Here is a 23,855-nt window from a genome sequence, read left to right on the forward strand (position 1 = left end):
GTTCTGTCACCCACTCTTCGCCTGCCTCTGCAGATCCACACAGCCACACTCCAAGGTAACGCTTTCCCTCACCTTCAACCCCACTGTCCTGTGGTGTCTTGAGCAGCCTCCTCACTTGTACCTCACAGCTGCATTTTTCTTAATAAAAAAAAAAAAAAATTGTTGTTAAAAGATTGCCCTGCTAAAGTGAAAAACATATGTTCCATCCATTATTCATGTTGCACTCATATATATTAATACTTTTAAACCTTTACATTAGAGAAAAGTGAAAGAGAGCCATAAACAGCCAGCTCACATATAACACATGTGATCTGCCCTCCAATCATCCCTGCAAAAATAACTGCCTGTGTAAATAAGATTTCACCCTGCAAAACACAACATTTATTTTAGAGGATAAAAAGGGAATAATGTTGATCTCATACAATAACCATAAGAAAGTCTAATCATAGAAAAACAGCAAAGTCATTTGTTCCAGCTCTTTAAAAATAGTTTAATCATGCAAAGTCAACATAATGTACTCTAACATAAGGCTAGAATGTTAACCAAGACGAAGTGGCTTTTAGTCATTTTACAGGATGTATATTCGGCACTAGTTATTAAAAATAATTGAAGGGACTCTAAACATACAGTTTCAGAAACGATCTTTTTAAACACAGCAGTAAACAAGAGAAACTATTGCTCTTTATACATTTTTGGCATAACACTGCCATACAGTTACAGGATTATAAAATAAGTGTTTCATAGTACCAGACATATCCAGAAACTGGTTACAGCTCCTACCACATACATATGGTATTGATGCGCACAGACATGCGCCAGCATTCTCTAATTCATCCTGCAGAGGACGGCGCTGGGCGGAAGGCCCCCAGCAGCGGAAGAGACCGCGCTCACAGAGGCAGGAAGCACCCATCTTTCTGAGAATCACACCCATCCTCCTGAAATACTCGAAATACAAAGGGCACTGAAGTTTCCCGATTGAAATGGTGACTGGACCCGGTTGGCCATCTGTCTGATCAGTTTGCACAAAAGACGAGTGGACAGCTCACTGAGGAACAAGCAAACCAACTTTTTACCAGGAGGAAAACAAAAGGCTTGTAAATGGACCTAACGCTTGGTCCAGTTTGTTGCTCTTCATTGTGATGCTTCGGGAGACACGGTTACTTTGCCATAAGCCACCCATCGCTGCCTCTCCTCCTTGGGTCTACAGTCAGCCCCTCCACTTAACTCAGTAAAAGCACCGGCAGAAGAATTAAACCTGGTTCCGGATCCTGTGATTATTTCTCTCAGGCTGTACAAGGTCTCAGTCTGCTGTGGAGTAAGCGGAATTCAGGCTTCAAAGGGGAGCGGGAACGGGACTGTTTCCAGACAGGTACAGATCCCCTGGGCACCTGTAACCCAGGGCACGTCCCCGCTGGAAAGCTCTGCAGACCCTCATCCAGTCCTCACTGCACTCACTCCGCCACTACACAAAACTACAATCGCTTACATCTTCGCTTCAGTAGGGAGTCTCTAGCTTCTAGTTTTGTGTTTCGATCGTGATTTCCTCTCCTCCACATGATACTGAACCCAGCAGCAGTGACAAAAGTGTTCATCTGACCAGTGAGTGCAGAACTTGGATGTTTCTTAGGACCAGAGCTTATTACACAACTAATCTCTCTAGTTAATGTAACTGTTCCACAAACTCCATTATAATTTAAAAATGAAAATAGGATAAACTGTATAACTTCCATATATTTTACATATTAAAATATATAAGGTTTCTGATTTTTTTTAATATATATAAAAAGGTCTTTCAGCATAACAACACAGCACTGGTGCCTTTTTCCTTTCATCTTTACATTGAACCATTTTATGAAGACTTTTATACAGAGGCCTCTGAAAGAACAACCCAAGCAATTTTTGATTGGAGATCAGGAGTTTTGAACTAGGGGGGGAGGGGTAGGCAGAACTGGTATGTCAGTTTCCTGAGATACATTTAGCTGTAATCTACACAGCAGGTGTCCAATTGCTCACAATTTGCTAAACAACTACAAAATGGTGGCGAATGAACCTACAACAGGTATTTTTATGAAAACTGATACCCACTGAACCAGTGTATGGAGTCCAAGGTGGTCCCCAGTCCTCAGAAGTCAGCAATCACAGACCAAGATCCTGGTCACTCAGAGGATGCTCCAGGGACCCTTCCTCCACTGGCGGGGCTGCATCCAGGGTCAGCTCCCCTTCACCCAGATGCCTTCTCTGGTTCTCAGCCACCTCCCCTCCTCTGAACTTAACCCCCAGGCAGAATTTGGACCATAAAACAGAGCAGTTAATTGTATCCTCCACACAAGCATGTTAATTCAAGGAAACAAACATATTAAGAAGCCATTTCCCACAAATAATTAAAACAATAAACTTCTCAACAAAAGAAGAAAAAAAGCAGATGACAAAAAATATTTTCTCCAACCGAAGGTAAAAAGCAAGAACAGTACTGTTTGTTTCTAATAAAACTACAGTATCAAAGTCCAAATGAATTTCAGATTCCTCCAAACATCTATTGGAATTAAACTTTTAAATCATTTCTCTAATCCTATTTTCTACATCCATCTGCATCTAAAAACAAAAGACAAATAAATATTACTTGTAGAAACTGACAGATGTTTACAGTGACAATTACAGCATGTAGAAAAATTAGGGAGAAGCATAAATAAATGTAACAATGTAGCTAATCTTTCTTACTGTAAAGGCCTTTTGTCAAATATAACACGTTTGAACACTGTGGCTAATATACTCACTTTTGAACTGATGTTACTGATACAAATGAAAATGTCTCCAAAATGAAAAAGCACCAACCAAAGTAAATTTCACTAAAATAACTGATCTTCATGGCTTGGAATGTCCCTTATGGCAAGATTTTATAATGGAGTAAAAATTTAAACTTCTGAATGAAAGCCTGATCACATTAGTTAAGGCACATCTGGACACCCCCAGGCATTCATTTATTTATAACTATATTATTAACAACTTCAGTAATTAGGAATTTCTAAAATACAGTCTGTCCCCCAGCATAGTCTGCTGGGTGGGCTGGAACATGGGAGGAGGCAGGGTGTACTCACTGTTACCCTAGAGATACCCACACAGATCTGCTCGTGGAACAAACAGAATCAGATGTAAAAGACATCAACACCTGTACACCCCTAACTTTCTATGTTCTACTAACCCATGCCATCTGTCTATACAACTACACCTACATTTGAAATGATTTCCAGTGTCTAACTCCAGCTTACCTTACATTTAACAGAAATACCCCCAAAAGAAAACAAAATGGGTATTTTTAAAGTGGGAAACAAAATAGAAATCTTTAAAACTATCCTATAACAAAGAATCCCTGCTCACCCCAAATAAACTTGGGAGCCCACAGATGCAATTAGAACCAAGCAAGATCAAGACTGTCCTTTCCTCAGGTTAGAAAATAAAGCTTTTATAAGAGCCTCAATTATAGAAAGACAAAATAAAAGGGTTGATTTAGTTGCTCAGTAGATTATAAATCAAACATAACTCTACTATAAACTAGGGAAATTTAACTTTAAACAATTAACCAAATAGTCTCTATCGGGTCAATCAATTTTTGACCACTTTGATATGGATGTTCACTTACTAAAATGATTTTTTAAAGAGTGACTCAGATGTAACACTGTATTGTTTTCCTTTTTCACCAGATAATTCCTTCTGTCAGATTAAAGTATAAAAACTAGAAACAAAGTAGATAATTATGTAAACATAACATTTATATTTTTAAGACTTGGCAAAAAAAAAATCTTGTAACTTCTGCTAACTCCTGAGTTATAAATTCTGTTTTCTCCTTGATGCTGAAAAAAAGCTTTTCATCACAACTAAAATTCAAAATAAAGCTATGTCATATAATTTTGAACTTAGAACTGGACCTGACTTAGAGAAAGCAGACATATTTTCAGTTGTCATTATTCTTTTCCGTTTCTTATAAGATTGAGCATGAGAATGTATAATGGTATCATATTCTTAATGTTATAAACTTTTTCTCTACTGTACAGAAATATATCTTATCATTATATATCACTTTATAGTATTTCAAAATATTTTCACATATATTATCTCCTTTGGGATATGAATGCACAAAATATTAGAAATATACTAGACTAACCAAGCAGTATAACACCTATTTGCCATGAAATGCAAATTAGTATTTTATCAATAGCCAATACTGAATATCCTCACAGTCCATGGTACAATGATAAAGTCTATAGAATTGCAAAAATTCAATAGTTTCTAGCTATTTGGCCATGCTCCACCGCATTTTTATAATAGCTTCTCAGTAAGTTTCTGCAAGCACATAGTAGTTTTTTAAAATACAACACGTCAGAGTCAAACCCAGAGGGCTGTTTCATGTCTAACACACACATAAAGACACACCTATAATCTTATTTTAAAACTACTGAATGTACAAAATATTCTTAATAGAAAAAAAATTTAGGTGTTTGTAATTTTTATATGCAAAAGGAATGGCACTCTCTCACTTCTTTCCACTGAAGAATTCTCTCATAAGTTATTTACAGATTAAATGTAGAACTGATACTGTTACAAGTGAATATAACTTTCAAAACCAGCATGGTAGAAAAAGGCCACTGTTTTAAACAGAAGCCAGGCAGTTTTCCCCTTGAGACTAAATAGTCTCAAATTAAATGGTACAACTAATCAAATCCCTAATTAGGAATATTCTAGAAATTAAATTATTGAATGAAACATTTTTACTTCTAAGGGCTCTGATATACTACTAGCTTCCAAGTAATTCAGATTATACCCATTTTAGTATCAGTCTGCTGCTTATTAATATTTTAATATCTGGTCACAAAATTTTAACATTATGTACTTAGAAAGTGGTGTGAACACTTTATCATGTATGCAAAATTGGTAAGATACTTCCAATGTATTATATTTCTACAATTCAGCCCAATGTGACAAACTACTCTCTTGCCCTAACCCTGCAAAATTGCTTATTGAGCTCGATGAGGCCATTAAAGAAAGAATGGGGCCATGAAAGAAATCCTTTTTTACATTAAAGTAAAAAAAGGAACTGAAATCCAAAAGCAGAATTGTTTCCCAAATCCTAATGCTCACTTCAAAAAAACAGAAGAAACATAAAACTGGTGAAATATGAGAAATTAGTAATGAGAAAATATTCTATATTTATTGGAATACATATATAATATGTGTTACTAACATTCATAAAAAATTAGTCAGATTTAAGAACAGTGATATTTCATGTAAATTTCAAGGCAATAAAATCCTTCTAAAAGCATACTATTGGTGTGTTTATTTTCTAGAAATCCTCTGCTAAAAATCCTCTGATCAATAAAGGTAACAGAAGATGATATGATGTGATTAAAAAACAGGACAGAGTAAACATAGTAAAAATTCTTTGGGGGTTAAAGTGAATAGATTTTCCCTTAAAGGCCTAAGAAACACACAAAGGCAATTTCTTTCTAAATGAAATGAAGTTTAAAAAAAAGGTCTATTAATTACTTTCACTGTATTTGTAGGTATGCTGAAGTTTTCACCAGTGTTTGTTTTCTAATGTGTTATAATAATTAGTAACAATATTATAGGAAATAAAGCTATTTGCTCTTACCCAATTTTGACACATTCTGTGCTTACTAAAACTGAATACATGGGATGTCAGATCTACTCTCAATTTCAAGGCCTGACAACTGAGATGCAGCAAATTGTATTTTTTTTTACAGATACCCTGTGGGCTAAGCGATATGAACTTCATAGTCCACATAACACTGAGATATTCATGGTTTCAGGGACCACTGCCTTGTTGCCAGTACAAAATGCATGCATTTTAAAAATGAATAATTTCCTCTCTTATTTTTTAATTCTTTAGTCATTTGCATTCAGACACAAGCACCAAATTTATGTGGAACAGCCATAAAAGGCATGATTTTCTTCTTGGACTTTTGCATCAAAATTTGTTTTTAAGTACGTTAATACAGAAACACATGTTTATTATTTGAAACAAAGCAAATTCTTGAAATTGTACAGTTGACAGTCCCTTCCGGCCCTGCAAATGTCACTGTAGGAGACCATCTGAATGTCTAGATGTCAACAGTAGAAACGCACGTGCTGGCCGACACGGGTGGCTGATGAGAATGGGGCCAAGGGTGGAGACAGAGGACAGGAAAGACGGCGGCACTGACACGCAGGGGAAGGTGATTCCAAGTCCCCAAGGACATCCACCTCTTTACCAGAACCAGAAGCAAACACGCTGCGGTGCTGGAAAAAAAAAAAAAAAATCCAAATTCCTTCCTGATTATCTCAAAGAAGACCAAATTCTTTCTTGCAGCTTAAACACAGGAACTTTTAAATGCGGCAAAGGTGTGGCCACATAATGAAATTATCCTCTTAATTTCCTCCAGGTATAGTACGGTCCACTCCAAGAACTGATTCCTATCTCAGTTATATCAAAGACTCCATGATTACTTCCAGATACACTGAAAATAATTTAAAAGGAATTGTGTACGGGATGCGAAAACTCACATCCCCAAAGTGTTACAGGACACACTCATTCATTGGGTCTCGTCTTCAGACTTCCTTTTAAATATTAAATTCACAGCCATCCAGACTAAAATCCAGCTGACAGCTACACGCTGACCACAGAAATCAGCGACAGCCGGCTGCGCCGGGAAAGGCGGCCTTGCTTCTCGGGACCGGCCACAGCCTCGCCTCCCGCGGGCGCACAGGCGCGGGGGCCTTCGGACAATTCACGGCAACGGGGCGGCGTCATGGGCACCCGCATCGCCCGGACTCCCACCGTCCTGGCTCCGGCTGTCAGCCGCCTCATCCTTCTCAGGGGGAGACGCGTTCTCCTTTTGCTCCTCGGGGTGAGTAACCGTCTGTTCTGCCCGAGGACTGGAATCGTCCGCAGCCCCGTCCTGCTCTGACTCTCCGGGCTGGGCGGCCTCGCTGCCTGGCTCCGCCCTGGGCTTGTCCGTCTCTTCGGCTGCCTCCTTAGAGGCCACTTTTTTGTCTTCGGCTGCTTTGCTGACTCCCTGCGCGGCTGAGGAGGCGTTTTTGGACTCTTTGGGTTTTTTGTGCATAGACGTCTGGCCTTGCTGCCCAGCGGTGGGCGGGCTGGGGGGCTTCTGGGCTTTGCTGCCCTCGGGCTGTGCCTTCCTCGGGGGTCCCCAGATAAAATTCTCCGAGGGCGTGTAATGTTTCTGGGCAAACCGTAGGAGCTTTCTCCTCTCCCTTCTGTCTCTAATTGTGTACACGAAATACTCCAGTGCGCTCTGTTTAATATTGGGAATAGTATTTTCCACCAGAGCCTCATGAAGGATAAATTTCACAAGAGGAGATTTAAAACTTTCATATCCCAGCTCGCCAAGGCTTTTCAGAATACGAGTGATCCTCAAATAGTTGTGCTGAGACCTGGAAGCAGGTTGAATAAAATGAAGGAAGAAAATTAGGTGGGGAAAGAAGCCTGGGAATGAAAACCACTGGGAAAATACTTTTGATGCAACTGTAAATCATGAAAACATGCCTTGTAATGACTTTGCTAAAAGGAGCATTAGACTCCACGAAGAAGCGTAAAACAGAAGGTATTAAACCTCTGTACCTCAGTGTAATGCCAATCGATATAAAACTCAAATATATAAAACAAATTCTCCCTGGTTGGTTAGTTCTTCACATTTGAAAAACACTTAGATTTAAAATGTATCCCCACAGATGTTGAATTATTATTTATAAAACACAGTGCGGTTGAATATCGACTACACAAAGGTATCATTCCTGTCACAGGTAACCAGTGCTGGGCATTAGCTACCAGCCGAATGTATGACTTCCAGGGTCAGCTGGTCAGCAGAATCCACCATAAGAACCAACTCTCAAGGAAAGCAGCAAAAGCCATTCTACCTGGCTAGAACAATTCTGACAAAGGATGCAAAACGGACTTATTTAGCACAGCAGAGAGTGTGGGTTTTGGAGTCAGAACTGAACTCACATCCTGCCTCTGCACCAGCAGCTGTGTAAAATGATGGCATCTCGAAGGCTCAGCATCCCAGTTTATAGATGGGGAAAGGGGCCACACCTCCCTGAGCTTGTAAGAATCAAACGAGTTGACCCATAAGCTAAAAATGTGAAACTTAAATAATAGACACTATTTAACCATATAAATATTGGTGCTGGTATACTAAGGACCACCACACTTATACTTATCATAACATAATCACCCCAACTCTTTTCCATCTGTGACCTCTCTCACCTCATTTTTCCCTATCACAGAATTGACAATTTTGCTTTTAATGCCACTGATTCCAAAGATGCTTCTTTCCCCAGATTGCACTAATATCTCCTTTGTCTGAAAACTAAGGCCATTATCAGATGAAAGCCTTCCAAGCCTATTCTGTCACAATTCATAATCTCACCTCCCCGACCTCACTCAGCCCAAGAGTTGCTTTATTACAAATACCTGGCTGTGTCCAAAAGGAATCCTCAGGTTCAGGTGTTAATCACATGTGTCATCAACAGCCCAGGTGAGTTATTCACCCAAAACTGCCCCACAACCACGACTTATTCCTAACTTCCCTAAACCTCTTTACACCTCAGACACTGAACTTTCTACAAGCATCACATATACCTGCCTTGGCTTCCACAAATGCTTGGTATTCACTTAGGAATCACTAGCAACTTATCTGGGTAAAGTGAAGAAGGATGCTGAATTATTTGAGGAGTGGAAGGGCATGGTTCCATGACCTTATAGTTTGAGAGTTAGTTTGGACAAAACTAAACAAACCCTGAACGATTCGGGCTCACCAAATGTTGGAAAAGACAAGTACAACAGTTTTCAATGTTTCCATCTTTCTGGGTATTTATCAAAGTAGTGTTCTCCCAATAGTCAACTCTTTGAAGGCCAAAGGATAAAACTTAGCACAGATAATGCTTCAGTTTTATGAATCAAGTACCAGTCTTTTGAGACAATACCAATTTGAGTGAAGTTAAGACAAGGTGCCATTATCAGTAGGACAACCTAGTAGTTAGGTTAGGGTAGCATCTACATAGTCGGGCATCCCCAGTGGCTCAGACGGTGAAGAATCTGCCTGCAATGAGGGAGACCCAGGTTCAATCCCTGGGTCTGGAAGATCCCTTGTAGACAGGCGTGGCTACACACTCCAGTATTCTTGCCTGGAGAATTCGATGGACAGAAGAGCCTGGCAGGCTACAGTCCATGGGGTCACAAAAAGTCAGACACAGCTAAGTGACTAACATTTTCACTTTCGCTACATAGTCTAATAACTTGGTAGTGAAATCCCAACATCTGCTTCCTAAGTTTATGACAAAGAGAGGCATGGTAAACTGGAACAATATTTTCCTTTAAAAATCCCAAAGAGGAGTTCTATGACACAATAAAATTTACTGTATTTGCAAGAAACTCAATTTCACACATCCAATCCAAGATGAATGACCATGATAAAATTTTCTCTATCAACACATTCTCCAATTTAAAAGTTTACATAACAGTAGAAAAGGACAAACACTTGGGTTAAAGTGAATAAAGATCAGGATTATGGAACAGAATTATACAAGAAAGAAACTGGGTGTTTCAGTATGATTTGAAACAAATGTCACCAAGAAATACAGAACACCTCCACTCTCCTAATGATGTGGGTAGACTCTGGGGTGGCATAACAGATAAAAGAGACAAGTTGGGCTTGCAGACAGAGGTGAGGGCAGTGAGAAAGGCTGAAATATTTCACCTCTTTTAGTCATGGTAACTTGTTCACTAAACTTTATTTCACTTGACTTTCTTTTAATATTTTTCTCTGCTGGACTATTATCAGTTCAGTCGCTCAGTCGTGTCCAACTCTTTGCAACCCCATGAACCGCAGCACGCCAGGCCTCCCTGTCCATCACAAACTTCCAGAGTTTACTCAAACTCATGTCCATTGAGTAGTGATGCCATCCAGCCATCTCATCCTCTGTCATCCCTTTCTCCTCCTGCCCCCAATCCCTCCCACCATCAGGGTCTTTTCCAGTGAGTCAACTCTTCGCATGAGGTGGCCAAAGTACTGGAATTCCAGCTTCAGCATCAGTCCTTCCAATGAACACCCAGGACTGAGCTCCTTTAGGATGGACTGGGTGGATCTCCTTGCAGTCCAAGGGACTCTCAAGAGTCTTCTCCAACACCACAGTTCAAAAGGATCAATTCTTTGGCGCTTAGCTTTCTTCACAGTCCAACTCTCACATCCATATATAACCACTGGAAAATCCATAGCCTTGACTAGATGGACCTTTGTTGGCAAATGAATGGCTCTGCTTTTTAATATGCTGTCTAGGTTGGTCATAACTTTCCTTCCAAGCAGTAAGCGTCTTTTGTTTTCATGGCTGCAATCACCATCTGCAGTGGTTTTGGAGCCCAAAACAATAAAGTCTGACACTGTTTCCACTGTTTCCCCATCTATTTGCCATGAACTGATGGAACCAGATGCCATGATCTTAAGTTTTCTTAATGCTGAGCTTTCAGCCAACTTTTTCACTCTCCTCTTTCACTTTCATCAAGAGGCTTTTTAGTTCCTCTTCACTTTCTGCCATAAGGGTGGTGTCATCTACATATCTGAGGTTATTGATATTTCTCCTGGCAATCTTGATTCCAGCTTGTGCTTCTTCCAGCCCAGTGTTTCTCATGATGTACTCACTGAAAAAGACCTGATGCTGGGAGGGATTGGGGGCAGGAGGAGAAGGGGACGACAGAGGATGAGATGGCTGGATGGCATCACCGACTTGATAGGCATGGGTTTGGGTAGACTCTGGGAGTTGGTGATGGACAGGGAGGCCTGTCGTGCTGCAATTCATGGGGTTGCAAAGAGTTGGACACGACTGAGCAACTGAACTAACCCTGCATATAAGTTAAATAAGCAGGGTGACAATATACAGCCTTGACGTACTCCTTTTCCTATTTGGAACCAGCCTGTTGTTCCCTGTCCAGTTCTAACTGTTGCTTCCTGACCTGCATATAGGTTTCTCAAGAGGCAGGTCAGGTGGTCTGGTATGCCCATCTCTTTCAGAATTTTCCACAGTTTATTGTGATCCACACAGTCAAAGGCTTTGGTATAGTCAATAAAGCAGAAACAGATGTTTTTCTGGAACTCTCTTGCTTTTCTGATGATCCAGCGGATGTTGGCAATTTGATCTCTGGTTCCTCTGCCTTTTCTAAAACCAGCTTGAACATCTGGAAGTTCACGGTTCACGTATTGCTGAAGCCTGCTTTGGAGAACTTTGAGCATTACTTTACTAGCATGTGAGATGAGTGCAATTGTGTGGTAGTTTGGGCATTCATTGGGATTGCCTTTCTTTGGGATTGGAATGAAAACTGACCTTTTCCAATCCTGTGGCCACTGCTGAGTTTTCCAAATTTGCTGGCATATTGAGTGCAGCACTTTCACAGCATCATCTCTTAGGATTTGAAATAGCTCAACTGGAATTCCATCACCTCCACTAGCTTTGTTCATAGTGATGCTTTCTAAGGCCCACCTGACTTCACATTCCAGGATGTCTGGCTCTAGGTGAGTGATCACACCATCATGATTATCTGGGTCGTGAAGATCTTTTTTGCACAGTTCTTCTGTGTATTCTTGCCACCTCTTCTTAATATCTTCTGCTTCTGTTAGGTCCATACTATTTCTATCCTTTATCGAACCCATCTTTCCATGAAATGTTCCCTTGGTATCTCTAATTTTCTTGAAGAGATCTCTAGTCTTTCCCATTCTGTTGTTTTCCTCTATTTCTTTGCATTGATCACTGAGGAAGGCTTTCTTACCTCTCCTTGCTATTCTTTGGAACTCTGCATTCAAATGGGTATATCTTTCTTTTCTCCTTTGCTTTTCGCTTCTCTTCTTTTCACAGCTATTTGTAAAGCCTCCTCAGATAACCATTTTGCCTTTTTGCATTTCTTTTCCATGGGAATGGTGTTGATCCCTGTCTCCTGTGCAATGTCATGAACCTCCATCCATAGTTCATCAGGCTCTCTGTCTATCAGATCTGGTCCCTTAAATCTATTCCTCACTTCCACTGTATAGTCATATGGGATTTGATTTAGGTCATACCTGAATGGTCTAGTGGTTTTCCCTACTTTCTTCAATTTAAGTCTGAATTTGGCAATAAGGAGTTCATGATCTGAGCCACAGTCAGCTCCCACTCTTGTTTTTGCTGACTCTATAGAGCTTCTCCATCTTTGGCTGCAAAGAATATAATCAATCTGATTTCGGTGTTGACTATCTGGTGATGTCCATGTGTAGAGTCTTCTCTTGTGTTGTTGGAAGAGGGTGTTTGCTATGACCAGTGCGTTCTCTTGGCAAAACTCTATTAGCCTTTGCCCTGCTTCATTCCGTACTCCAAGGCCAAATTTGCCTGTTACTCCAGGTGTTTCTTGACTTCCTACTTTTGCATTCCAGTCCCCTATAATGAAAAAGACATCTTTTTGGGGTGTTAGTTCTAAAAGGTCTTGTAGGTCTTCATAGAACTGTTCAACTTCAGCTTCTTCAGCGTTACTGGTTGGGGCATAGGCTTGGATTACTGTGATATTGAATGGTTTGCCTTGGAAATGAACAGAGATCATTCTGTCATGTTTGAGATTGCATCCAAACACTGCATTTCGGACCCTTTTGTTGACCATGATGGCTACTCCATTTCTTCTAAGGGATTCCTGCCCACAGTAGTAGATATAACGGTCATCTGAGCTAAACTCACCCATTCCAGTCCATTTTAGTTTGCTGATTCCTAGAATGTCAACATTCACTCTTGCCATGTCCTGTTTGACCACTTCCTATTTGCTTTGATTCATGGACCTAACATTCCAGGTTCCTATGCAATATTGCTCTTTACAGCATCGGACCTTGCTTCTATCACCAGTCACATCCACAACTGGGTATTGTTTTTGCTTTGGCTCCATCCCTTCATTCTTTCTGGAGTTATTTCTCCACTGATCTCCAGTAGCATATTGGGCACCAACCAACCTGGGGAGTTCCTCTTTCGGCATCCTATCATTTTGCCTTTTCATACTGTTCATGAGGTTCTCAAGGCAAGAATACTGAAGTGGTTTGCCATTCCCTTCTCCAGTGGACCATATTCTGTCAGACGGCGGATGCGTGGGTGCAGGAGGGCCAAGAGGAGCTACTCCAGGTCCAAGATCAGGAGGGGTGGCCGTGAGGAGATACCCCTCGTCCAAGGCAAGGAGCAACGGCTGTGCTTTGCTGGAGCAGCCGTGAAGAGATACCCCAGGTCCAAGGTAAGAGAAACCCAAGTAAGACGGTAGGTGTTGCGAGAGGGCATCAGAGGGCAGGCACACTGAAACCATAATCACAGAAAACTAGCCAATCTGATCACATGGACCACAGTCTTGTCTAACTCAATGACACTAAGCCATGCCGTGTGGGGCCACCCAAGACGGACGGGTCATGGTGGACTACTATAAACACACTGAATTCCCTGCTTACTCTAAAAGACTCAAGATGCTCTGCAGATTAAAACACACAAAAAAGCTGTCTGCAGTACCCATGGAAAGGAAAACTGGTGGTGGGAAGAAGGAAAGAGGACAGGGAGGGAAGGGTCAGGTAACAGTCAGGCTCCCCTCTGAGTCTCAAGTCAGAAACTCATTTAAGGAAAGCCTTCTGCTTCCAACCACCAATTAAGAGTGGTGGAGACAATTAAACCCCAGGGAGGATTTAGGCAGACCAAATAAAAAAATCAAGTTGGAAATGGAGGCTCTCTCAAATGACATTCATGAGCACACAGAAGATGAAACGTCATCAGATCCTCTTCTAAGGTTGGCTCTCGCCATCCTTCACGTCAACAGACTCCCTGCACACAGCTGTCTTTGAGGGTCCGACATCAGTGCTTAGAAACTGTCCAGGGAGAGCTCTCTGCATGGCCTCAGTGTAAGTGCCCTGTTGTCACCTAGTCGTTAAACTGTGCCCGACTCTTTGGGACTCCATGGACTATAGCCCACCAGGCTCCTGCATCCATGGAATTCTCCAGGCAAGAATACTGGAGTGGGTTGCCATGTCCTTCTCCAAAGTGCTCTGTATAAATCAAATTTAACTTGAGTTATGAGTTAACAGGTCTTTTAGTCAAGATCATAAAATTTTATGCCCACATCTTTAAGTGTTTTACTACAAGTCACCATTTTAATAGTGTTGATTATAAATAATAAAGTAAATAGAAGGAGCAAACATTAATGCTTCTACTCATTTTACCAAAGCAAGATCAAAGTTGTAGAAAAATACAAACAAAAAATTAGTTAATCCATGTACAAAATACTGTTTGGGGCAAAGACATATTTTTGAGGTTAGTTTTAATGTTTTTCTCTTGGTATTTACCCCATTCAGCTAATTATAATGTGCTAAAAATGTTTTAAAGTTGTTGGTTTTATAGTCCAGTACTCATAAGCCACCCTATAATTAAGAAGGAAAAAAAAGGCCAGTTTGCATGCAAAGAAAATAATATTTTTAATTGGGATATAAGTATTAATGAAAGTTATAAATATCCAAACAAAAGAGTACAGAAAATCAGTTCCAGATAAACTGCTAAAATTTTCTTCACAGGTGTTTGGATTTATTAACCAAAAATGGGCTTCTGATTTTGACCTATAAGGTGATAATTCTAATTTTCTCTCTTTCTAAAATGTATGAATACCTCTCAGTCTTATAAAGTGCTTTTTACAGTAAGTCCCCTACATACAAATGAGTTCACTCCAAGAGCATGTTCTAAGTCCATTTTGTTTGGAAGTCCAACAAAGATAGCCTAGATATCCAACTAACATAATTGGATATATAGTACTGTACTGTAATAGGTTTATAAAACTTTTCACACAAGTAGTACATAAAAAACACAAAAAATAAAGAAAACATTTGTAATCTTACAGTACAGTACCTTGAAGAATACCACCCACACCACTGCTGCTTTTACACTTGCTTCCAGATATCCTGGGCTTGAAATAAAGATACTGCACGGCTCTGCTCTCCACAGTATTGTTCAGTAACGCACACAAAAGCGCCGCCGCTTGGAGAAGATGCACACACGTGATAATGTACACCAGGCCCATGGACGAACTTGCAACACGGGACATGTGAACGCACATTTGCACCTCTGAAAGTTCACAGCTGGAAGGTTCCTATGTAGGGGACTTACAGCATATGTCATGGGCTCAATTATGGATTTGATCTAAGAAGGCACAGTGCCTGGGAAGCAGCCCGAGCTACCAGAAGCATACAACCTAGGAGCGGGGTCTAGAAAAGCCCATACAGACAACAACCACAAATGCAGAGAAACATGTGTAAACACGGAGTGAGGCTACTCTTGGTTGTGGGCAGCAGAGTGGCTGTAGGAGGAAACAGTTCCGAAACCAAGCAGCCATATTTCTACTGGAATAGCGTTCTTTTTTTTTTTTTTTTTTTGCTGTTGTTGTTATTATTTCGTTTTGCTTTAGAATATAGAACAGGGAATAAAATGCATTTCAGATGAGCTTTTGAATTCAAATCCATGGGTCCATCTGCTTGTGGCTCTATGTGCCATAGAGAATTCCAACCCAGAGAAAAGCCCGTGCCTCGGGGACTCACTGCAGGGCCTCTACTTACTCATTCAGATGCTGAAACCTCTCCTGCCAGTTAACAGCCCGGGCAACATTTCCAGTTTTATCTATCAGCTTTATTCCAAAAAACTCTAACATCATTTTATAAGCCAGGAGGAATCTTCTGATTGCTTCCTTTGTTTTCTTGAATTCCTAATGAAAAGAGGAAAATTCGGCAGAGTGACTCAGAGTTACCACGGCCATCAAACAGCAACATTAATTTGGCTAACTCGCATGAGATGAAATCAGCTTGCCTCACCTCAATTTCATAGGTAGTTAGTTCTTTAGCATAAAAGTTCAAGCCTTGTTCTCTCAGGGGGAAAAGCCTATGTTTTAGAGAAATAATATTTGTATATTAGTGATCTCTGGGAAGCACATGTGATTAAACAGGTCACGGTTCGAGAGAGAGCAGGCGACTGACCATTGGATATAGGTGTGGTTGTGTTCCAGTTTCTCGTAGTCCCCTTTCCACTTATTGAGAACTTCTTCAATGTAAACACCTGAAGAGGAAAGATTCAGAACATGAACCAGGTGTTAGAACATTGTCGAAGGCATTTTAAGACAGAATCACTTAAGCTTTGCGTTAAAACTTTTTAAAACGTAATAACAGCACACAAGAGCAATGCCTTTATAAGGTGAAAACCCTATGCCACAGACTCAGTGATGAAATAAGCCTAATTGAAGTGAAAAATCATGGCACCTCAAATCACAGAAAACTCTATTGGACAGTTACTCCAAAGCAGAAGCTGGCAAACTATGGCCTGCCACCTGTTTTATAAATAAAGTTTTATTGGAACACAGCCATGCATATCCATTCAGGTATTATGTATTTAAACAGTGGAGCTCAGTAGTTGCAACAGATCTGGTATGCCCCACAGAGCAGAGTGGAGGATATTTACTCTCTGGCCCTGTACAAAGAAAGTTGGCCAGCCCCTGCCCTTGAGGGCCACTGAGTTCTTTAAATACAAGACCAAATAAAAATGAAATGTACCCTGGGCAAAAGGAAAGAAGGGGACCAAGGTAGGAGGGAGAGAATGCAAAGAGAAGTTGGAAAAGGAGACAGAAAAGGAGGAAAGAAAAAGCAAAGGCAAAAGTGGTGAGCGCTTCCTAGCGGCAGGACCCGGGTCTGCAGTGCAGCCAGCCCGCTGAATCTGCCCAGCACCGTCTCAACCCAGCATTTCTGGAGCATTGCTCCTCCTCCTTTACTACTGAGGAAACAGTGAGATCTGCTCAGTCACACACCAGCAAAACCAGGAGCGGAACACAGGTCTTTATGGTCCTGAAACGTAAGCCCTCTTCTTCACCACGTCCTGTCCTTCTCCTAGAAGAACTTATTCAGGCAAAATTCTGCTTCCCAGGTCTGTCTAGGTCCTCACAATTGACTGCAGCCCCTTAGTCAATTTTACAGACAAAGACACAACAACATAATACCATTCTAAACATAGCTCATCTCACTACTGTTTCCTCCAGAGGTCACCGGTTTGTGTCAGAGACCCTCACGCTCAAGGCTTTTGGTAAAATGTTGCCACTTAATCCTCAGCCTATTGAAAAGATTTACCCCTATAATTTCCCATTTGTCTCCCTTTCCATCTACCCTTCCTCCTACTTAATAAGTAAAATATTGGGCTGGCCAAAAAGTTCATTCAGTTAGTGAATATGTTTTTCAATATGTTCTTCGTGAAAATGAAAAATAGTCCTTTTATTTGTACTTAAAACCTAACAAACTTTTGGTCAACCCAATACACGTCATTGCAGGCTTATGCTTTCTAACAAGTGTGGTGTGTGTGTGTGTTCACACATACTGGGGAGAAAAGTGTGAATTGATGTAATTTATATAATAAACCATAATAACATTTTATGTGACCATACCTAAAACTTCTGACCCCCACTAGTCTTATAAGATTTCCAAATAAATTTTGTGATAAAGATTACCAAAAAAAAATTCATTGTTTTAAGTTATTGCTCTAAATTACTACCTCAAAAATAAATTCACTGTTAGAAATACAAAAAAAATTAAGTTAAACATTGTCATTATCTCTGTCTTCAATGTGTTCAGTATTTGAAGGCATCCCTTTGGGTAAATTTTATCAAAGTCACATCAGAGTCAAATTAACAATCTACCACTGCATTTCTTCAAAAGTTTTTCTTACCCCAGGTCCTAAAAAACCAATTAATTAATCTTATTTCAATTAGTATATAAAGCAGTTTCTACCATTAGTAAACACAACAGAGCATTGTTACCTAGAGGGTCCCTTCGAAATCAGGGCAGACTTCTGGGACACCAGAAATTAACTAAAATCAAGTGGATCGGGCCATGTCAGCAACACACCTTACTTCCCAACTGGTTTGTCTACCAGTGCACAATGTAGGGAACTCCTTAGGCATTTCTTCAGGCAGTTAGTGCATCAAGAACTAACTTAGTTCTGCTTTGCAGCCCATGACCCTCATTCCCTGATTCACTCTGCTGTGAGTTTGGCTCAGTTTCCACTGAGAGCCAAGAGCCGCAGCCAGGGCCATCTGATCACCTCACAGAGGCAAGGGCTCTGTGGAGAGCAGCCATCTTTCTGGCTCGACCTGGATAAAGTGAGGATGCCCACCATGAACCACAGTCTGGTGCCTGGGGAAATCAGGCATAGGTACCACGGGGACTGCACCCTCTCACTGTAGGTTTGGAAAAGACCCTGGGAAGGCACCTGCAGAACTGTGGAGGGCGGGCTTATCTGACAGAGTTGTTTGGAGACCTGCAGTGCGTGAAGTTCCCTCCCTAGGATAGAAGTGGGGCTCCTCTAGCTCCCTGGCCTTGAATCTGAAAACCAACAGGGAAGATGATCCCAATAGGAACATCATGTTCAATCATGTTCTATAGACTTTTGGGGTATGGCACAGTGAAAGGAACACTAAATTCTGGAACCGAGACCCAAGTCTATGATGGAGTGAACCAACCAACCAGTCATTCCAGCATCAAGATCCAGCAACTTCATCTTTAAACTGAGGAAACTGAATTTGTTCTCCCCTACTGTTTCTTAATAATCTGATACCCTAGGGTTCTAGAAATCTCCTTTTTTCCCTCTCACAAAAATGGCCCCCACTACCTTCCAGATAGGAGTCACCACTGTAAACAGGTGGTGGGAAGGAACTGGTAATCCTCGGGTCACTCCCCCAGAATCTGCCGAGTGGATGCTCACAGCTCAAGGGTCTAGATTCTGGGGACACAACAGACTGCAGGGCAGAGTCAAGCCAGACAACGAACCAACACGCTGAAAATGGACCGAGCAGGGAGTAAACAAAGATAGCTAGGGCTACTACTACTATTTAAAGTTTGCTTTTTACCAAGGTAGCGGATTACTCACCATCAGGCTTAAATGGAATTTTATTCTTATAAAAACGAAGATTGCTCAAGTCATTTTGATATCGGATATCTTTGAAGTTCTGCTAAAGGAAAAAATAAATCAATCTCCAGCACATGGACATATAAAAAAGGCACAAGGACCTTCCTTGTACATTTGCTCATTGGCATCATAAAATAACAGAAACGGAAGGGAAATATTTTGCAGTTTAGAAAAAAAATCATTCTGTGGTCTTACTGGGTACTGGTGTCGGTATTTGTACAAATCCCTCGCAGCATAAAAACTTCTCTTTGGCTTGGCAGGTGCTTCAGTGGAATCAGTCCCCTAAAATAAAAGGGGAAATTCCGTTTACATTTTGAAGCAAGATATTTTCACCGAAGAATTTTCAGAACAAACTTGAAATAACAAGCACATGTAAAGAAAGGCTGAACAGTGTCCAGCTATCCACTGAGTGAAGATATTTTAAATGTCCTTTTAATAATGCTTACTAGCAACATTTGTTGGCTCTCTTGTTTCCTGACTTGAAGCCAGCAACATTTGTTCTGAGGTGTTTTACTAAATAAGAAACTATTATTTACCAAAAGCCTATAGAGGCCAAATATTATGGATCAGTATCTATTAGAAACAGAACTTACAATGAATTCAAGACCAGAGGTTAGACAAGTGATTTTATGACAAAACTTATTTTAAAGTATTTTATATAACATGAAAAGTGTTAAGATAATAAATCAATCCTACAAAGAAGATTGTCATCAATCTTGCAATGTTTCGCTGTACTTGGAAGTCAAGTAATATTTGTGAAGGGAAAGCGGGCTTTTATTTATTTACTTATTTATTTGGAAAGCGGGCTTTTAAAACAAACTAAATAGCTTTCTAAACTCCATCCTTCACAGTATATAACAGGTACACAAAGGCATGAATAACCTTTGGTTAATTCAGTGATAATACAATGTGATATAAGGGGCGTGTGTGTGTGTGTGTGTGTTAGTCACTCAGTCGTGTCCAACTCTGCGATCCCTCAGACTGTAGCCCATTCGACTCCTCTGTCCATGGAATTTTCCAGGCAAGAATACTGGGGTGGGTAGCTATTCTCTTTTCGAAGGTAGCAGATTTCAAACATATACACACAGAGCGGTATAATTCTCAGTTGGAATGAACTTCACATTGCAGTAACCTGTATGTGGTAGTTTACTTACGCTTTTAAAATTCTAAACAAAATTCCCAGCCCCATGGCAATTTTTAAAGGATAAAATACAAGTCAATATAATCAGTTCTCATGCTCTTAACTCCACGTGCTATCATAATGTACAAGAACGTGCTTTGGGTCCAGAGTCACGCAGAAGGGCAAAGAGACTGCTGAGGAAGATGAAACAGATGACAAAGCTGAAGTCTGAATATTCATTAAGAGGTTCGCCCACCTTTCCTCATCGGCCCCCGCCCCCGTCGGTGCTGACAGACCGGCATCCTCCAAGCAGTTTCTGAAGAGCAATGATTCTCACTATTACAACAAGTACAGAGTGGCTCACTTCAACTCCAAACTAGCTGATGTTTAACAATAGCTGCTCCTTACATAAGCAAGGAAAAGCTTATATTCTGGTCTTCACCACATGTTTTAAAATAGCTCTGCCTAGCAGGTTTCTGGATCTCTTTAGCCTCTGCTACAACCCCATGACTCATCATCCCAGAAGTATAGAGATAGCACTTTTCCACTTACCAGGCACATATATTATTTCATTTGATTCTTATAACCCACCTGGCAGGCCGTCAGGAGTGCTTCCATCTTAGAGACAAGGGAACCCAGGCTTGGAGTAAAGTTCAATAACTATCGCCCAGAGCCCAGCGATTGGGCCAGACCGAGAACCCCGGGCTGGAGGCTCCAAGTCTGACTAATTGGATCTGAATCAATTTCAGCTCCACCCAACGCGAAGGACTGTCGTAGAAACCATGGTGGAATATCAACAGTTCAAAACTAGGAGTCAGGACACTCGGGCTGAGTCTTTAACTCTGCTGCTGTGTGAGGCTTTTAACTGCATCTTCATTTGATCATCTGAGAAATGAGGAGAATGACTCACGCCCTACCTATATTTCCCAGCGTTATGCTGAGAATGCCTGCCTCCTCCAGGCTGTAAATGCGCCAGCCTGCCAGCATCATCCGTGCTCCCTCCCCTTCCTGCTCCTCCAGGCTCTCCTCCCCGCTGCCTTTCACCTGCTCAGCCACAGATTTTGTTCCTTAATGTTTTATCACTAATTCCCATGTCCCCAAAATTTCCCTGTCTTCTGGGTCACTGCCTTCAGCAAACATGCTGTAGCATCTCTAATCTTAAACATGCATCAACTGGGACTGACCCAAACTCCCCTCAATGACAGATCCATAGCTCTGCTCCCATTTATAGCAAAACATCCCTAGAGAGGTGCCCATAGTCCCTGCCTGTCTCCCTTCTCTCACAGCCCACCCCAATCAGGCTATCATCCTCTGCATGCCATCAAATGGCTTTTATGAGCATCACCTGACACTTTCCCGTCTCACTGAGTGTCTTTCCCAGTGCTCCCCGCAGGTGACTTCCCAGCAGCTCTGGGCCAGCTGACACCTCTCCTTCTGAAACACCATCACACACCACACCTGCCCCGGTTTCCTTCTGCTCCATCTCACTGGTCGCCCCTGGGCAGCCTCAACTTTGACTTCTCTTCCTCACATGGTCTCCATGGAGCAGTGCACAGGGCCTGTCCACATTTCTCATGCTCCTTGATGACCCCAGATCTTCCCATGACTTTAAATACCTCCATTCTTACATTCCAGTAAGAATGGAATCATGACGATTCCAGTCCTGGACTGAGGCTCCACTCATAATGAACTACTCATCAACTCCCCTTGGATGTCTTATAGGATATTAAACTCAAGGGGATTCTTTTTTTTTTTTTTTAAGGGGATTCTTGATTCAACCTCTGATGCTGCTTGCTACCTTAAACTTCCTCATCTTGGTTAATGGCACGGTCATTTGTCAAATATTCACTTGGACTAGGAATATGGCAACAGAGCTGGTGAAAAGTAGTTTTTCTACTTTTTAGCAGTCTAAAAAGTAGACTGGGTTAGACTTTAAAGGTAGCTCCATTAGTTCTTGCAAATGACCATGGGGAGTAGGGAGCAGGTAAGGTGGACATTCAAAAGCAGCATTAAAGAGTAGACATTACATGGTGATCCTGACAAGAAATATTAATCATTAAAGGGGAAAAGAAAAGATTGAAGGCATCTACCATTTACTGGGGTTGTGATTAACTGATTGAAACATGAATTATAAAACTGCTTCATATAGATGGACCAGGTTAGTTGGACTGAATCTAAACAGGTGGTTTTTTTTTTTGTTTTTTTGTGTTTTTTTTTTTTGACATCACAAACTTCTTCATTGAGATACAAGTGGAAGGGAAAAACAATGAATTCACAAGGCAAGACGACCAGCAGCAGGAGCAGAGAGACAATCAGGTCTCGGGTTCTGCCGCAGGTGATAGGCAGACTTGGGTCTGCATCTCTCTCCCTGGATGATCCTGGGCAAACTTCTTTCTCGGCCTCAGTTTTCTCCAAAACGGGAGTTCAAAAGAGCAGCTGCTACCACACTCCACTCCCAAAATTGCAGTTGGGAAAGAACATGTGTATAGCACAGAGCCTGCACAGTTTGCTGCTGACCCAAACAGATGACTGTCAAGACGGATGAGGCAGCCTTCCTGTAAAATATACCTGCTGATTCCTCTGCTAGAGCCGAGAGACCTTGGGCTCCATTTCCCATCCTCTTCCCCTCAGGGCTGATCGGGAGGAGGGCCTGACTCAGGACCCCCTGGCCTGTTAGAGCTGAGCTGGGCGCCCTTCAGAGGCTTGGCCATGCAGGTCCTCCCTTCTAAAGTTTCCTGATTCAGTCCATCAGAGGTTAGAAGGGTGACTAACCTCTCCTCCGAACTGAAGTAGGCAGATGACTTCAGCACATCTGGATCAACAAGTCTTCTGGGTGAAAAAAAGATGTTTGGAGCATGCCCTGAACTCCTGGGTTAGAAGGCCTGGCTTGGACTAGGAACTCTGGCATTTTCCCGTCGGATGGGGGCCTTCCAGAGATTCCTAAAGGCTGGAGACCCCGCTGCAGAGAGAGGGCTCGCTGCCCCCACCTCATTCTGGGTGATTTTTTTTTTTTTTTAATCAATAACACGCACTAGATGGGTTTTCACCATCCTCTAGTCTCAGGCAGGTTGCCCCCACCCCGCCTTCCATCACCCAGCAGCGCTGCGGAGGCTGGGAAGACACCCCGCCAAGTTGGGTTCTGCCCGGGGGCCCGCCAGCCGGTGCCCGCGCTCAGGCCCCAAGCCGTCCGGGGCGGCCCCAGCGCTCAGGGCCTGGGTCCCGGGGCGGCCGCAGGAGGACGAGCCGCCGCGCCCGCGCCTGGGCTCTGCGCTCAGGGGTCGCCCGCGGCCGCCCCCCGCCCTACCCCGGCCCGAGGCCCCGGCGGCCGCCTACCTGCTCTGCGCCCGCCGCTTCGGCGTCCGGTTCCGGCGCGGGGTCGGCGCGGGGCCGGCCGCCGGCTCGGTCCGGCGGCTCCTGGGGCTCCGCGGGCTCTGGGGGCTGCGCGGGCTCCCGCCCCGGGCCCTCGCCGCCGCCCGGCCCCGGCTCCTCGAGCTCGGGCTCCGAGTCCGTCTGCCAGGTGGAGTCGCAGTCCTCCACGGTGGTGGGCTCGCGCACGCTGACCCCGCCGAGCAGGTTGCCCATCGGAGAGGCGGGCGCGGGGCGCGGCGGGGCTGCGGGGCGCCGGCTCCAGGCTCCGGCTGGCGGCGGCGCTAGGGCCCGGGCAGGGCCGCGGCCGGGGCGCTGGGCGGCACCTCGGCGCCCGGCCCGC

At 42.5% G+C, this 23,855-nt stretch overlaps 1 protein-coding gene across 4 annotated transcripts; it reads right to left on the bottom strand.

Annotated features, from left to right (window-relative positions):
- Positions 1 to 469: 469 nt before the first annotated feature.
- Positions 470 to 23,855, bottom strand: OGFRL1 (opioid growth factor receptor like 1). Of its 4 annotated transcripts, none has more exons than XM_043439149.1 (7): positions 23,480 to 23,855; positions 19,222 to 19,308; positions 18,988 to 19,066; positions 16,059 to 16,137; positions 15,897 to 15,963; positions 15,645 to 15,790; positions 470 to 7,446 (listed from the first exon to the last, which is right to left on the bottom strand). In XM_043439149.1, the coding sequence occupies exons 1-7, from the start codon at positions 23,726 to 23,728 to the stop codon at positions 6,780 to 6,782; spliced, it is 1,374 nt and encodes a 457-aa protein (XP_043295084.1). In that variant the 5' UTR covers positions 23,729 to 23,855; the 3' UTR covers positions 470 to 6,779. The 4 variants fall into 4 exon arrangements, with proteins under 4 accessions (XP_043295084.1, XP_043295083.1, XP_043295085.1 ...); XM_043439148.1 differs by having other exon boundaries at positions 18,988 to 19,069; positions 23,480 to 23,850; XM_043439150.1 differs by lacking the exon at positions 23,480 to 23,855 and adding an exon at positions 20,738 to 21,045 and having other exon boundaries at positions 18,988 to 19,069.

This window comes from Cervus canadensis, chromosome 20 (assembly GCF_019320065.1).
Source record: "Cervus canadensis isolate Bull #8, Minnesota chromosome 20, ASM1932006v1, whole genome shotgun sequence".
NCBI lineage: Eukaryota > Metazoa > Chordata > Mammalia > Artiodactyla > Cervidae > Cervus > Cervus canadensis.